Source organism: Mastigoproctus giganteus, chromosome 4, assembly GCF_048544385.1.
Source record: "Mastigoproctus giganteus isolate SK-2022 chromosome 4, ASM4854438v1, whole genome shotgun sequence".
Taxonomy (NCBI): domain Eukaryota; kingdom Metazoa; phylum Arthropoda; class Arachnida; order Uropygi; family Thelyphonidae; genus Mastigoproctus; species Mastigoproctus giganteus.
The window spans coordinates 119,183,520-119,200,195 of record NC_143578.1 but is presented as its reverse complement, the minus strand read 5'-3'; the positions used below and the strand labels follow the sequence as shown (position 1 = coordinate 119,200,195).

General features: G+C 32.2%; 1 protein-coding gene across 2 annotated transcripts in view; it reads left to right on the top strand.

Annotated features, from left to right (window-relative positions):
• Positions 1-16,676, top strand: part of LOC150087020 (uncharacterized) — a 246,071-nt gene that overhangs the window by 125,170 nt on the left and 104,225 nt on the right. For both annotated transcript variants that reach the window (XM_090371751.1, XM_090371750.1), the window contains exon 7: positions 3,532-3,614. In XM_090371751.1, the coding sequence (XP_090227877.1) occupies positions 3,532-3,614 (83 nt within the window). The remainder of the gene's footprint in view (positions 1-3,531; positions 3,615-16,676) is intronic.

Genomic DNA, 16,676 nt, shown 5'->3' with positions numbered 1-16,676 from the left:
TTGTGTGCGTGTGCTTTTTTCGTATTTTTATCGTTTTATTTATTTTTTGAAATAACACCATCTGTTTCCCAACTATTATAATACAGGTGTATTCAGAAATCTCTGAGACATTGTTTTTATCATTAGCAGCTTTTTTTTTTTTTTTTTTTTTGACAGCTATTTGAACCATCATATAGCAATTGTTCAAATAGCTGTCAGAAGCCATGTTCTAAAAGCAGCCCAATTACTTGTATATTGTCTTATAGCACTGGAGGCAGCCCTCTGTAATCTTGAAAATTAGAACCTATAGAAATTTATGTCTGGATCTAGATTTTCTTCTATCTTAGAAATTGGTGAAACAATGAGCACTTAAACATCTGTGGAGTGTAATCAACCTTTAATTTCTTAAAGAATTACAGATTACATCTCAGATGTTTCGTGGTATTTCCTCTACCACTTTTTCAAAGAACTCTTATAATGCTGTCCACATGACACCATCAGCCACACACCAGTGTGGGAAGCTGGTGATGACCGGGTTATATTCCATGCAGAATTAAACGCTCCTTATTTCACCACTTGCCAGTTCTTGATATACCTGCATATCATGATAGTAAAAGAATATTTTCTTCTGCCCACCAACCCCAGCCCTCAATTTTTTAGTTACATTATTTACATCTCAAGGGTTCTGAAAATTTTCCTTTGGATAAAATATAACTAAATGAAGGAATTCAGTGCTTTGTTTCTGTAATGCTTGAATGTTTTGTTAAGAAAATTGTCCATGGCAGAGCAGAAATTTGTTCAAAATTACTGAATTTTCTTTCCAAAAAAAAAAAAATGTATGCATGTATTTGATTCAATAATTTGCATCTTTACATATAAGCATGTTGATTGTTTACACATGTGTTAATTACCATAATGAAATAGAAAATAGAAATACCTATACATTATTTTATTCATTTTCTGTCATATTTAATCAGTAACTGGGTCAAGTCTTATATAGTTTTCCCACTCTATTGTGGAGAGCATCGTAATGATATACTTGTCATTACACTTATGTTATAGTAACAAGCTAAGTTTAATTAATTTGATAATTTTGAAGGATACTGTTTTTCATTATGCTAATTATTTACATTATTTTTTCTTAATCAGGTGGTTAACGTTTCTTTATTTATTCATCCTACAATCTTAAAGATCTCTTAATTATTGGTATACATTATTTTCCATTGATTTTGTAATTTTAGTTTTTATATGTTTGTATTAAAGGTGTTGCTGTTTAGCTTAAATTAACTATATTTATCAATTTTGCTTTTGTCAGTTTAGAATAACAGCTTGTGAAAACCTGCTTATGATTAAATTTGGTAATTAATCACATATTTGAAAATGGAAAATATATGTGAAAATTGCATTGCACAGTGAGAGCCTAGTGATATATATATATATAGATAAGCTACCTAGTTTACATACTTACTAATTCGTCAAACTTCTAACTCTCTAAATGCAGAGCACTAAGTCACAGATCAAAATTATTTTGTTGCATCTTGGACATGCTTATTCAGATGTTTGTATTAAATATTAATTTACTCATGAATTAAATGTTTAAGTTATCCAGAAGGTTAACCTAATATATAGGTTAGCCGTTAGATTATTATTCAAATAATTATAGTTATGTCATGCATCATAAAACTGTTATTTTAACTCCTTCCAGTGATATATTTGTCATCTCCCTGTCAAATAGCATTTTGGTGTGTTCCTGTATGTACCGCTGTAAACGTTTTGCTGAATGTGTTTGCCTGGGCTCAGAGGAGTGTGATTTCTGCTCACTCCCCTAAGTGGCTCTCCCTTCACTCAACAGCCAACTGGCTAAGTTTTTTGTGAATTTTTCGCTCATAAATTTTTATTTGCTTTTTTATTAATTTGGTTGTACAAATTCAAATCAGGATAAAAATTTAAAATAATTATTTAAAAAATTCATTGCTTTTTTATATATATATACACACACAGTAATATCCTCTGCATCTGTTAATGTATCAGGTGAATCAATTTTTGCCGACTTCTGGATCTGAATTCCTAAAAATTTCAGTGTTTGTAAGCCTGAATTGGAAAACAATAATTGATAGGTGTGATCACCAATTTTCAAATCTGTTCTGATACTTCTCTTTACAATAAATTGTCTAAAATTTCATTAGGAGGTGGAAAATTGGATTTCAAGAAAATTAATACTAAAAGCAGTACACTTTCAGAAATGCATACTGGAAATGATTTTGAAAAATTTATTTATTCATAAGTTTATGTGAAAGAATTAAATTAATAATTTAATACAGTTGAGCAAATTTAAATAGTTTTTTGCAGTCATGGTAGTAACGGTTACTGTTATCCATTCCCTATTTAATATAATTTCTCTTTTTTTTACATTATTAAAGTGACTATATTAAATAATATAAATTTAAAGTAAACCTCTCTTTACATGGTTTACTTCTAATAGTGTTAGAATAGATTCACAGCTGCAGAACTATAACATTAGCTCCATGCCTAGTTTTCAGGAATGTGGGAATGAAACTAATAGTTTCAAAGTATGACACTATTCACGTATCATACAAAGTGGGTTTAAAAAATTTGGGATATGATGCTTACTAGCTATCAGCTGGACCATCAGCAGTTTCATTGACCTTTTAACTTAGTTCAAAACACCAGTGTAATTATTTTGAAACCTACATGTATAACATAGTTCAGAGAGCAATTCATTATTTTTTGCGCAACACTTTCTTTTCTTGCTATGTATTCAGCAAGGTTACAGGAATAGGCCAGTTTGTTGTGTATGGAAGATGCTGACTGATTAGATTTCATATGTATTGGTTTAAGACTAAAGACCTGCAGATGATTTCTTTCTTGTGTGATTTTTTTTTTTTTTTTTTTTTTTAAGAGTTAACCTTTTGTGAACATACTTTCTTCTTATTCCTCTCTGCTGCTTATTTTTGTCTGCAAGATTTATTATTTTTTTTCATCCAAATTAAGATTTTTGTGTTGATTTTCACATGATTAAACCATTGTTTATCTCTTTCTATTATTTTATTCTTGCATTGCAGCATCTTTTGGGTACTCTTTCTAGAGATCTTTATTAAAATGATGATTCATCTTTAAATAAGATTTGAACAAAGAAGCACTCAGCTTTGCACACTTCTTCCTGTTTTTATCATGTTATGTCTTTCATCATGTCTTCTCTGTTTTATATCTTTAATCTAGTGCGATTTTCTAATTTAATAAATAATTTATTTTTATTATCTGTCCATTTTTGCTGCTTAGTCAGTAGTATCAAGGTTTCCACATTTTCACTCATGAAAAATACTTGGGTGTTATGACTGTTATTTTTTGCATGTATCTGCTCATCTTTGTTCTGACTTAATGCTATGCATTTTATAGGGTTAGCATGTCATTTAGTGTATGAATAAAATAGGTAGTAGTATATACATATATGTTCTGCAGCAGTAGTTTGTGTCAGCTTTAGAAGGCTAATTAGATAAGATTATGCTTCCTTCTTCACCTTATGACTGTTAGGGTTTGGATTTTTGTCATTCGAGACCGAAGACAGCGTGAAACAAGTTTGTGCTGAACATTTTGTGACCATCAACGGCAAGCAGGTGGAGTGTTACTTTGTTATTTATTTACTTTTCAATATTAACTTTTCCAGTTGCTCTCTTATGCTATAGGCCTGAAGTTATACAATGGTATCACATTATTATAAAATTTATTTTAATCTGGTAGATTTTATTTTATCAGATTTGGAGATGTGCAGTTTATTGCATCTTTTAGGTTTCTGAAAAGTAAAAGTAGCATTTATATTTTTATCTATATATAAAGTTATATATTTTTAATAATTACATTGGTAAACAGAATAACAAATATTTTTTTTTACTGTATGGATTAAATTGTGATGCCATTGACTTATTGTATAGTGCGCTCAACATTGCTTCATAATAGATTTCACTTAAAACATGCTAAATTTTCATGCTTGTAAGTGAATTTTAAGTCCCATTTTTTCACTTATATTTCAGAAAGTTTAATTAGTATAGAATTTAGTTATCTTCAGGCCTATGTAAAGCATAAGGGAAAATAGTTTTATTCTTTTAGCATATCTATAACTTGTTTTACAAAACTTGAGTATTCAGATCGATAATATATTTAAATATAATAAGCTTCATACACAATACTAATTTCAAGATCTGCAAGGAAATACAAATTCGTAGAATTAAGACATAAGCTACTAAATACAGTAAAATTAAGGTTAGTCCATCATTAATAAATATTGATGACTCGATTTCTAACTCTCAGCTCATTATCTACCTATGCATTTATAATGAGAACTATATAACCGTACTAATTCATATTCATAGACTACTAAGAAGTCATTGATAGTGTCATAAAAATAATTTCCTTTGGATTTTAATTATAATAAATAGTTATATGCCATATAAATATCATCTGCTTAATTATTTTTTTAGCCTGTCTTGCAATGCTTAGTTTACGACATTTAAATTATGTTGCCTTTCAGTGCTATTTTATTGCTATTGGATAAATATAGCTGATATGCATTTAGAAAGATTCTACTGAAGTTGAATTTTCCCTTTTTAGTATAATTGGCATCACAGTGAAGCAATTGCAAGTTATTTGTATGCTTATTTTTAAAGATAAATATTGAAAATCATAAATTTAGTTTAAATATAATCTTTAAAAGAAATTCAGTGTGAGAAGTTAGAATTTTATGAAATGACTACGCTATACTCGCCATTCAAAAACTTCACTTTTGCTTGAGATGAGTGCTTAATGTATAGTTCTTTTATAGATTAAGGTTCTATTATAAATTGATAAGGCCTGTTGCTAACCAGTAGCTGATATTTTTGGATTTTAACCTTCCTTCCTTATTTGAAGATAACTGGATGAAAAGTAAAAAAAAAAAAAAAATGAATAAAACACACTGTGGTTCTAAACTGGCTCTGAAATCAATCACTTTATACACAAAACTGACCAAGAGAAGTTCATTCTATGAGCTTAGATGCCATTTAAAAATTGAGTCTTTCTTTTCCAGTTTATGCATATATGTCAATTCTGATGAATTAATAATGGAACACAGAAATGTCAGCTACTTTGGTAACCTTTAGCAAACACAGTGTCAAGCTTTGAAATAACCTGTTTAAAATAACTGATCGTATGGTGCTTTATATTGTTAACAAGGGAAATTAGAATTTTGCAAAGGGGACGTGATCTGAAGTGCAGTGGAGGGGTTGCACATGGGTCTTGCAAAGAGAAACCAATGATTCTATTTGCAAGACCAAATTCACTGTGCAAATGAAGTGGCTACTGAAGTACACTACTGTGAGGTGTTTTTCAATCCATCTCCAGATGGGAGAATATTTTGCTATCAGTTAAAAATATACCATTACCAAATGATTTTATATTGCCTTGTGAACACTTCTGTTCACAGAAGTGTTCACAAGGTGCCAACTTCATGTAGAAATGAAAAGTCAATCCAAATTAGTTCATAATGGAAGGAGAAGCATATTGAGATTGAAACAGTTTTATTCCTGGGTGCCCTCTTGGAGCAAAATTGCTGCCATAAGAGGAACTGTTTTTCCACAAGTGTCAGCCTAACAAAATTCACAATGGAAGAAAAGGGAATATCAGATTCTCTAAAGAGATTGTTTGTATTTTTACCAATCATCTTGAATTAGAGGGCCAACATTCAAATTATAAAACTTGTTTACAATCAAATTTTACAGTAAGCATAAAAGGATGACTTGAAGTATCCTTATGTAGCTATTTTTAATTCACTCTACTAACTTAAAAGAAGATGATGGCCACTCAGATCATAAGCACTAATCACTTAGAGCACTTTTACCCATTTTGCCTATCCCTGGGGATACATAAAAGTGTTTTAAAGGATACTTGGCAGAATTTTTTTTATTTTACTTTATCATAGTTCTTTTATCTGCAGAAAACAGTTCAATAAAATATAGTACCCTACATTTTATGTAGGGTACTACATTTGGTGGTACTAAAGTAATATTGTCTCAACAGACAACTGATAAAAAAATTTAAAATAAAAAGGTTTAATGAAACAAAAATATAAAATTAAAAATAGACTGTTAAAAATAAATAAATTAAAGACATGAAAATACAAAGTTAGATTAAAAACATAAAATCAAGCAAATGGAGCAAGTCGCTTTCTAGGTGATGAGCCTATTTGTCAACTTACCGAGTAAGTTGACAAAATTTAGAAGGGGAATGCAAAAAACTCTGACTTAGAGCTTCAGTATTTAGGCTTCTCAAGGCTGTGTTTATCTACACCTTTGATGGGATTGTTTTTATTTTGAAAACCAAATTTCACCCAGAAAACTGGTGGCTTTGCAGTACACATGTTCAGATGCTAGTCATCTTAGGTTTAGAGGAGTTTCAAAAAATAAATATCATCACCATGAGATTTTGTTTACAGTGAAATGCATCAAAATAATAGAAACTGCTGTAATAGTTACATAATAAGCTATCCCCCCCCCCAGTTCTTTGCTATATATCAGAAAATATTCTCTCTCTGTCTGTCTGTCTGTCTGGGTGTTATTTTTGTTCATTTAACCAGAGATTAAAGTGATTGAAATTCTTCAGTTTATAAAATGTGCACAGTCTATATAATTGCGTACGGTAGAATCTTTTCCATTCAGGTTCCAGGTAATACAGTAAACAGTTATCTATTTAGTCCCAAAATATACCAGTGTTCATTGAATGAACAGCCTTAGTCCCCCTATATAAAATATTTAGTGCAGACAATTCCAGCATTTATCGTGTTAATACAATGGCCTTTATGCTCACGGCAGAACAGATGTTGCCTTCACAATGAGTTTCACTAGTATTGCACTACTTTAATATAACTGGGGTGCCTCCGCAGCCAGGTGGGCAGGAGCAGCAGTGCATACCACATGCTTCTTGATTAGCCAGGTTTGAGCCCGTGACCACCAAATACGGAGGGTGTGGAAAGGTCAGGGAATGACCACCGCATATCCCCGGAGCAATATGGCCTTAGTTGCTAATGCTCCTAAAAAACAAACAACAAACTTTAATATAACTGATATCTCCCAAAGGTTAAGCTCCCATTTATTAAATAATAGTCTAAAAGCAAGGGAAACTTCAGTCAGAAGCTTCATAGTGAGTTGTCCTCACGCTCAGAGCAGAAAAAAACTGCCTTAAGAATGTGTTACATTGATACTGTACTACCTTTGGCTTATTTTTATAGTTTTCCTAGAGTGATTACATTCGTGGAAACAGTACCCATTTACAAGATATGGGATGGCAGATAAAATAAAACTATATCGAGTAAAAAATTGTCTATATTTAGAAAGGAGCAGAAAATCCAGATTTTTATCTTCAAATAATAGTTAATATAAGCTGCGGTACCTCGTGTAGTTCTGACACTGCAGTGTTAACTTAAAGAAGGGAAACAAGGGGAAGGAAAAGAAGGGCCACATTTTTAAAACTGAATTTAACATCCTTGAACCTCCTTATGGATCATGGTGGTTTTAGAATGTTTAGTGAGATTATTTAGTGAAAGTTTTTAGTCCAATTTTGGAAAAAGTAGATGATACGAACAATAAAAGATGCAGAGTCTTTAGAGACTTGTTAAAAATTATCAATATCAGAGATATTAATGATATAGTTTTACAATGGAATGAAATTCCAAGTTCGACATTTACTAAATCTTGGAGAAAACTGTAGCCTGAGGTTGACAACATTAATGTGAATCTTGAGCTACTAGAGGGGAATGGAGAACATCATTATTTAACAGATTTCAAGCAAATTGGAGGTTCTGAAGGTTTACAGCAGGAATCCGTATAGCAATGGATTCACAGTGATGATTTGTTCAAAATTAAAGTTGGACATGATGAAGAAATCATACAGACCCTGACGAATCACATGGATCTAAATACAGAGCCAAAAAATTTTCATGGAACAGTCAAAAATGCCTTAGTGCACCTGATTTACCAATTAACAGTGTGATGCTTATTTAAAAAAAAGTGGAGTAACTATGCTGTAAAACATCACATTTTATCATATAGTTCATTCAAGTTAAAAAATGAACTTTTTTTATGATGCCATTCTTTAACTGACTTCTTTAATCATGTCAGATAAGAGGGCTTCTTCTATATAGTCATATTCATTAGGTATCTAGCACAATCCCAGTCTCATTTGTTTTTCTAAAACATGTAAGAAGCAAGTTAAGAAGTACCCGTTGCCAAGTTGGCCTGCTCACTGACTGTAGACAGAGATTATGTGTTCACCATTGTGTTATTTTGGGAATCTCCAATTTATTACAAATTGTACAATAATCCTGTAAAGTAAACCATATGTGAACTGAGGGGAATGTAGATATTAAGAGTCATGTCTTTGGGTTCTTATTCTCCAGATTAATTAATTTCTTGTTGAAAACTTCTTTGTTTGTTTGTTTGTTTAACCTGATAGTGATGGTGGCATCACATGACAGTTACTGAATTTTCTTTTTTAATTTCTGAAAATGTTTGCAAGTTTTAATAGAAATTAAAAATTTTAAAGCACCCTCTGTGTTTTACACCTTTTATTTTCAAAAAATCTTATCCTCACCATTTTCCAATTTAAAAGATCATTAAATACATGAAATTTCAAGAATGTGTATGTGTTTCATATATATATATATATATATATATGTATAAAATTATTATTTTTATTAAAAAAATTTGAAAAAACAATCTACTATCAGTTACTTCCATTTTCCAAAATTTTTATTTCAAATTTGTTGTGCTTCATGGTGCAAAAGGTGAAGCTACTTATCTTGCTTCCTTCCTTCCTACATGTAGTGACCATCCTGAGGGAATATAAGTTCATGTTATTGCATTTACTGAAAACAAACCTTCAAAAACAACTAGAGTAGCACTAAAGATGTTTACTGAACTAGTGGGAGAAGAAAACTGATTTATTTGATGAATAAATCAGAAAAAATTTATTCATTGAATTTAAAAGGACATGAAGTGTAATTTTTTCAGTACTAAGAACGTATTAAGAAATTTTTCTTTATTTTTTAAAAGGTTGAATATCAGTTACCTGATATTACTGATGAAAAGACTTGTTACTTTACATAACTTAAACATAACTGCATATTTTTATTTGCAGTATTCATGCTTATATATTATAGGTCTCTTGTCATATATTATGCATGTTAACATTTTATCTGTAAATCTTTGAAAACTTCAGTGTCCATGTTAAATTTTGATGAGCAGGCTAAAACTAAAATTCATTCCAGTAAGCAGGCAGATAGCAGAACTGGTGCTAGCCAGGTCACTTTTACTCTTTACATTCCCATTAACTTACATTAGTCTTAAGATGCTCACCAACTGCTAATGGAAAACAGGCTACTAGATTTCAATTAATCAAAAAAAAAAAAACTTTGCAGGTGCCAACTTCATGTAGAAATGAAAAGTTAAAAAGCTAGCTGAGACGATATTTCTACTGCCTGGTAACTCTGAGTTTACTAAAAACAACAGTGATAAATTTAAGGTATAAAAAAGCCTTCCTATGTGAAATAAGGGAATACAAAACAGTGACTATTATAAATTTCAGGAAACCCCACACTGCCTGTAGAGATGGTGTGTGTTTCTTTTATCAACTTATTGTTTATTCCACATTAAAATACTAAATTTAGAGAAAGAATAAATAAAGTGCTGAGCTGGAAGCAGTGCACTTGTATATAAACAGAAGAAAATGCAAATGCTTGTGAAGAAATGAAATAGGAATTTGGTTACTGGTGCCTCCGTTCTTCATAGAACTTTGGAAACATTGAATTGGGATAAGAAAGAACTTAGCATTTCCTCAGGCCACACTATACCTCTTTCAAACTTCCTTTAAATAGAGATTTTATAAATCTTTTTGCTTGCCAATCCTCTTTCCAAAATAATAGGACCAGTAATGGATAAACCCCCTCTGGCAGAGGTCTTTGTGAATCTATAATCTACCTTCCTATGCAACTTCCTACACACAGCTAGTTGTGATGTGTCAGTAATATCTTAATGGATGGAACTATGGCAGAATACTTTGAAATTCAACTTTACATCAAATGCACTATAGAATTAGAAGAAAATATGTTACATGTGCTTAAAGATAGACTGTCCTAACTTTCTTTTTCTTGTACATCATTTTAACAGGTGTTTGCCCATCTCTTTCACAAAAAATTATGAAGCTGTGATTTTGCTATTATATACAGAAATTTTAAAACTAGTTTGCGAATTGGCTGTTGGATGTGCTAATGTGTTTCGCATAAAATATATATGGAAGTGAAATGAAACATTATTAGAGGCTTTAACTTTGTGGGCGGGGGATATTGCAGGGTGCAAGGTCAGGGCTGTGGAGATGAGAAGCGCGTTTCACATTAATGCTGGCTACTTACTCTGACAGTGTGAGCAATATGAGGTCTTGCATTGTCGTTATGTAGCATCCACCCAGCTGCCTACAGTTGCAGTCATAAGTGATCTGTGATTATGCAAATATTCAGTACAGTTCTGTACTAAGATCCTGTAACAGTTGTATGACATGGCACAACATGTTGGTAAACTATTCCATGAATATCAGAAAAACGGGTGACAATAAGGTTTGCTGCAGAAGCCACAATTTTTGCCTCTTTTGTTGTTGGCGATGGCATAGACTTCCATACAGAGCTTTGTTGCTTGCTCTTTGGGTCGAAATGATGAAGCCATGTCTCATCTATTATTATTACCTTGTGCAGAACCTCACCATCTTCAGTAGCTGTCTTTTACAGCACCTGACAAACCTCCATGCAAACTTGCTGTTACTCAGGTGTGAGTAGCCTTAAACCTAAAGTACACCAACACATTGTATGGATATGTTAATGGAATAACTGTGCGTGCTTCCTACTGATACGCTCAACATCTCTGCCAGTTATTTTACTGTTATGCAGTGATCTCTCATGATTACAGTAATGATGTTTATGGTTTATGTGGTGACAGCAGTTTGGAGCTCCAAGGCCACGAATTTTGTGATTGAATCGCTCATCTTTAAACATTCTAAACCACCTGCGAGCTTTCAAAGCGTAGATTCACCATAAACCCCTTTTAACATTTGTACATTTCAGTTGATGTTTTCTTGAGATGAAACAAAATTTGAGAGCCGCATACTGTTGCTTGTGTGGTCCATTCATTGTTACATAGGCAAAACTGAACAGGCATAAACTTGACCATGTACATGAGTCAACTGCACAGTTGCTATGTGTGATATGGCTTGGTTTTGTCTTAAATTCTGCAGCTCAGAATTAGCGAGCAGTTTATTTGTTCATGAAAAATTGTCATCATTCTTTATTGAACAGCCGTTGTATTATGAAATTTGGAAAGAGGACCGCATTTGCATTGTATATACTGTACATAACTGAATTTTGTTTTTAGGAGCAGGAAGTGCAATGTAATTAGATATTTTCAAGCAGATAAGTAAAAGAACAGTGGGTAGTGCATAGAAAAAAAAATACAAAAAGTGATTTAGCATCTCTATGTGAACATAGTGGTGTCGTCTGCTGTTTTAAAAAAAAAAGTTCTAGAACATGTCCCAAGTAGACAGAAATTTAGAGGTGCAGTAATGTTTGAAAGCATACCATATCCTGTCATTGAAATTTACTTTCAAGTCCAAAGTTTGAATTTAAAACATCTGCTTACTTGCTGTTTATTCTTATAAAGATGACAATCTACTGCTTTCTGATGGTTAAAGGTTGGTAACTATATTGATCAGAAAAATGAACCAAGAAACCAGTTGCAGAGCAGCACCCCCTACAGATGTATACGATCACACAGAATGCCATTGTGAAATTCAGGAAATGGCCACCACGTGAGTGGGGAGATGCAGCTTCATTCCCATGCCACCTAGGAATATAGATGTTTGGAGTAGGAAAATGTGAATGTGTGGTATGCAAGGAACAAAAAGCTTAGACATAGCTTGAGTACTAACTCTCCCCAACTGAGGAACACATTGCAGTAGGTTGACTGTCAATGCAGAAATCCTGGTAGAACTGAGGACGCTTTTGTAAGAACATCACGACTAGAAAAGTAGGTATGACCAGCAATGCCATTACTGACCAAAGCACCGCAGAGGGCATATGCAGAGAAATGGAAAGAATTTTAAAAGCTTTTCTATAATTTCTTTAAATAAATCCTTACCCTAGGACCACATCTGTGTCAATTCATCCTTTCTTAGAATTAGAAGAACAAGAAAGGCTTGGCAGCTAGGAGAAGAAAAATAATAATAACTTTCTTAATTTTGCTACATAGTTTGCCCACTGATCTGATGGAGGCACCTATCTGAATTGCAAGTAAGTAACTGAACACACTGCAGTAGGTTGACTGTCAATGCAGAAATCCTAGTAGAACTGAGGACGCTTGCATATGAACATCACAACTAGAAAAATAGGTATGACCAGTAATGTCATTACTGACCAGAGCACTGCAGAGGGCATATACAGAGAAATGGAAAGAATTTTTAAAAGCTTTTCTATAATTTCTTTAAATAAATCCTTCCCCTAGGACCATCTGTGTCAATCCATCCTTTCTTAGAAGAACAAGAAAGACTTGGCAGCTAGGAGAAAAATAATAATAACTTTCTTAATTTTGCTACATAGTTTGCCCACTGATCTGATGGAGGCACCTATCTGAACTACAAGTAAGTAACTGCACACCAGGCACTATAGGATATTCATAACCTGTGCTTACCAATTAATGATTCATTGACATATGGGAAGTTCCAATTTTCAAGCAATTTCATAAGCATAAATATCCAACCAATCGAGAAAACAGATTTCACAAGCCATATTCCTAATTGGTTACAGTCCAGCAGCATTTATTCTTTTAACACCACAAGTTTCACAAATAGTATCATTTTTGTCCAGATTGTAATGAGTACGCTCATGTTATAATGTAGTTAGTATTTCAATTTAATGTTTTGCTTTAGAGCAGGGGTTCTCAACGGGGCAAAAATTAGTGTTTGGAAGCAAAAAAATTCATGGGTTTTACAATGGTTTGTAGCCCTCCAAATTTCAACCCTACCTGAAGACATCTTATTCCTTAATATTTAATTTCTCTCGTTGGGTTTTCTCTTTCCCTGAGACAACTGATTTTTGACATATAGGTATATTATATTAGGAGTGAGTGAGAAATTTTGATAAAAGAAAGATAGTGGGCATGATTTAATTTAACTGCCTCTGCTTTTCATAGACATTAAATGCCCAAGTACCTTCAGAGGTAATGTCTCCGCAATCCTTGGTGTTTGTGCCTTTCCAACAGCTGCGATCTTGGTGGCGGCATGGTGGGCATAGTTTATTTATTCTTTTGTTTCATTGGCCAATACATGATGCACAGATGGGATGGGGAAATGTTTGTCTATTGTTTCTACTTTCTAAGCAACAGTTAGTATTGATTTATTGTTTCCTTGTGGAAGTTGTTTAATTTTGATCCACAGTGCTTTTGTGAGTGACATGGGATATGAGAGTTAAATAAAAGGAGTTTATATTTTATTATTCAATTTGTAGTTATTAAACCCATCGTCAGTCATGTCAAGTGCTGAAAATAAAGTGTCGACAGTATCTGGATGAATATCTAATATCTAGCTTATGGTTTTATTGAAAGCCCATTCGACTCAAGACAGCCCATGTGTCTTATGTGTAATAGTTCTTTTTCAAATGAGGCTATGAAACCATCAAGACTTTTAGATCACTTAAAAATTAAACATCCTGATAAAGTTGGTAAACTTCGAATATTTTAGAAGTTTAAAACAGAATTTTGAGCAACATAACACCGTTGCTTCCTTATTTGAGAAGAATGCACAAACAAATGAAGATGGAATGATTGCATCTTATAAAATTGCAAAAACTGGTAGTGCTCATACAACTGCAGAACATTAGCAAGTTCTCGGTCTTCCATAAATTATACTGTGACATCATATATTAAAATTGCATGATGTTTGTACACACTGTTTTGTTCATATACAGATAGTTCCCGACTTTGAGTTAATTCATTCCTAGTGCGCGCTTGTAAAGCTAAAACTCGCAACGCAGGAATTTATTTCCCATAATGTTAAAAATAGGGGTTACGTTATCAACAATGAAATTAGTTAGCTAATTAGTTTATGTTTAAACAATGATTGATTTATCCAAAGAAATGAAAACGTATTGTGTAAAATCAAGCAAATTATAATAATACAGAAATTATTTATGACATTACAAATGTTAAAGAATGTTTATTCTTCACCAGCATCATCGACTAAATGCACACTCGTTGATCACTCATTATTGGCTCGGCACTCATTGGTTTGTTGCACAAGGAGTTGCCTTCTTCAGAATTGCTTCAAGAGGCATTTATTTCCAAGATAATCTTCTATTTTCTTTTTAAATTTCAATAGCATGCATATGCATTTTTTTTTAACGGAACGCACAAATTGAAACTAACGCGATTTGTGTGGAGTAACAAGTTTACGAAGCTTTAAAAAAAAAAAAAAAGGAATGAAGAGAATATCCTGAAATTTTATTTATGTTTTTTATACAATTGGATTTCAGTAAAGGGGAAACACATTTCACCATAATAAAAAACCAGACAATTCCAGCTTTCGGTATTTTTGCAAATGCAATAACATCCGGTTTACTACCGGTTTATAATTGCTTGTAGTAACAGAAAAGCCCAGTAAACTGGAAAGTGCAAATTGTTTTTATTGTTTTATGGTAGTGACCTCCAGAAATGTGATTTAGAAAAATATCACAAAGGCATTCAAAATTGGTTCTTATAACAGAACATATGATAAAGATGAAAGTGTAGTGCATTTTAATGATTTGAATTGGTAACAAATACAATTTACACCATAAAAACGACCTTTTAGAGGAGTTATATAATGAAATTTTCAACTTCCAAGGTTGTGGAACGAATTACCAAAATATTGGGTTCACATTACGATGGTGTCTCTCGAATGGATTAATATCGTAAAGCAGAGTACACTGTATTGTATAGCTACGCACGTGGTTTGAAATGTGGTATTTATGAATGTTTAACATTCATTTTTTGCAGTTAATGTTCATATTTTCGATTTTGTTGATACTTGATACTTGAAAAAAAAAAAAAAACTCGTAAAGCGGGAACTACCTGTACTTCAACGTGTATGTATATATGATTATATTTGCACCTTCTTGATAAAAATAAAAGAAAAGAAACTTTATACATAAAATTAGTGCAGTCATAATGCAAAAATACAAGTTTTCATCTTGGAAATCATAAGTGCTAATTACAATACTTGATGCTAGAGACCGATATGCCCATGAATTAAGTTAAAAATACCTCTTGTTTTAGACTTGCGTCAATTTTTTCAAGCCATGGTCGATTCTGTTTGTTATACAGCAAATATCACCAACTTAAGCCATATATTGTGCTATGTCTGAAATCACTGGCCAGTTGTGTTACTGAAAAAAAAACTTATGCTAACTCACAAGACAAATCCCCAAAGGAGGATTTGACCCATACCTTTTGTTGGCTAACTAAAGCCCCAATTAGAGAGGCCTTTAATAATTCTTCCAGTCTCTGACTGGATACAAACTCTTCAAACAAATGACAAGTTGGCTACTGTTTCCAAATACTGACCATGCAGGGTCAATCTTCTTTAGCATAAATAATTTTTGCTTATACACGCGGTGTTTTATTGTTTGAATTAAAATTTACTGATATATAAATACTTAAGTTTAATGTTAGAGATCTTATTAATATATGTGAAATTGGCAATACACATTTTAATTCTAGAATTATTTGTTATATATGATTAGTAGGATTGTTGAAAAAGTCCCCCCCCCCCCAAAGGAGATATTATTGCAGTACAATATTATCATGGATATGATGATAGAAATGCAGTGAAAGTAGTTTAAATATGACTCAGTGAAAGTGTAATATGGTGGACTAACTGCAGTTTTACTGTATTGCAAGTATTACACTGTACAGTTAGCATGTTATTTTTAACACATAGTTTACATCTAGCAGTTAACACCATAGATTAAAAAAAATAATAATGATAAACAGTCGGAATGCCCTTATTTTAGATGCAGATTTTTACCAATGTTGTTGTTTCTGTTTATTATTGGTTAAAAAAAAAAAAAAAAAAAATCAGTCTGTGCGCTTTATTAAACAAGTAGATAGCAGAAGTCATGCTGTATTTTTAAAGCATTTTATAAAAAGTTAATGCTCTTTGAATTATGTAAGTCTAGTAGGTTACATTTATATATATTTACCTTGGTAGATCATCTGAAATTCAGTAGTATTTGAATAGAAAATATACGCTTGGTGTATTATATATGAACAAATTGAATGACATAAAATTATGATCTTATTGACTAGATTTCAATTAAAAGAAGTAATTTTCCTCTTACTCATTTGAGAAGCTTAATTTTGTTCTAATTTTAAAATTGAATTAATATATATATATTGTGAATGATTTTATTGAGCTTGTTGTTAATGACACTTTTAGGTATAACTGATACTATGTTTATTGTAAACTCTTTTTTTTTTTTTTTTTCAAATTCTGATTTAAGTACAGTAGAGCATCAGTTATCCAGAATAATTGATGCCAGACCTCTTCCGGATAATCGAACCGGAAAATTTTCTGGTAAG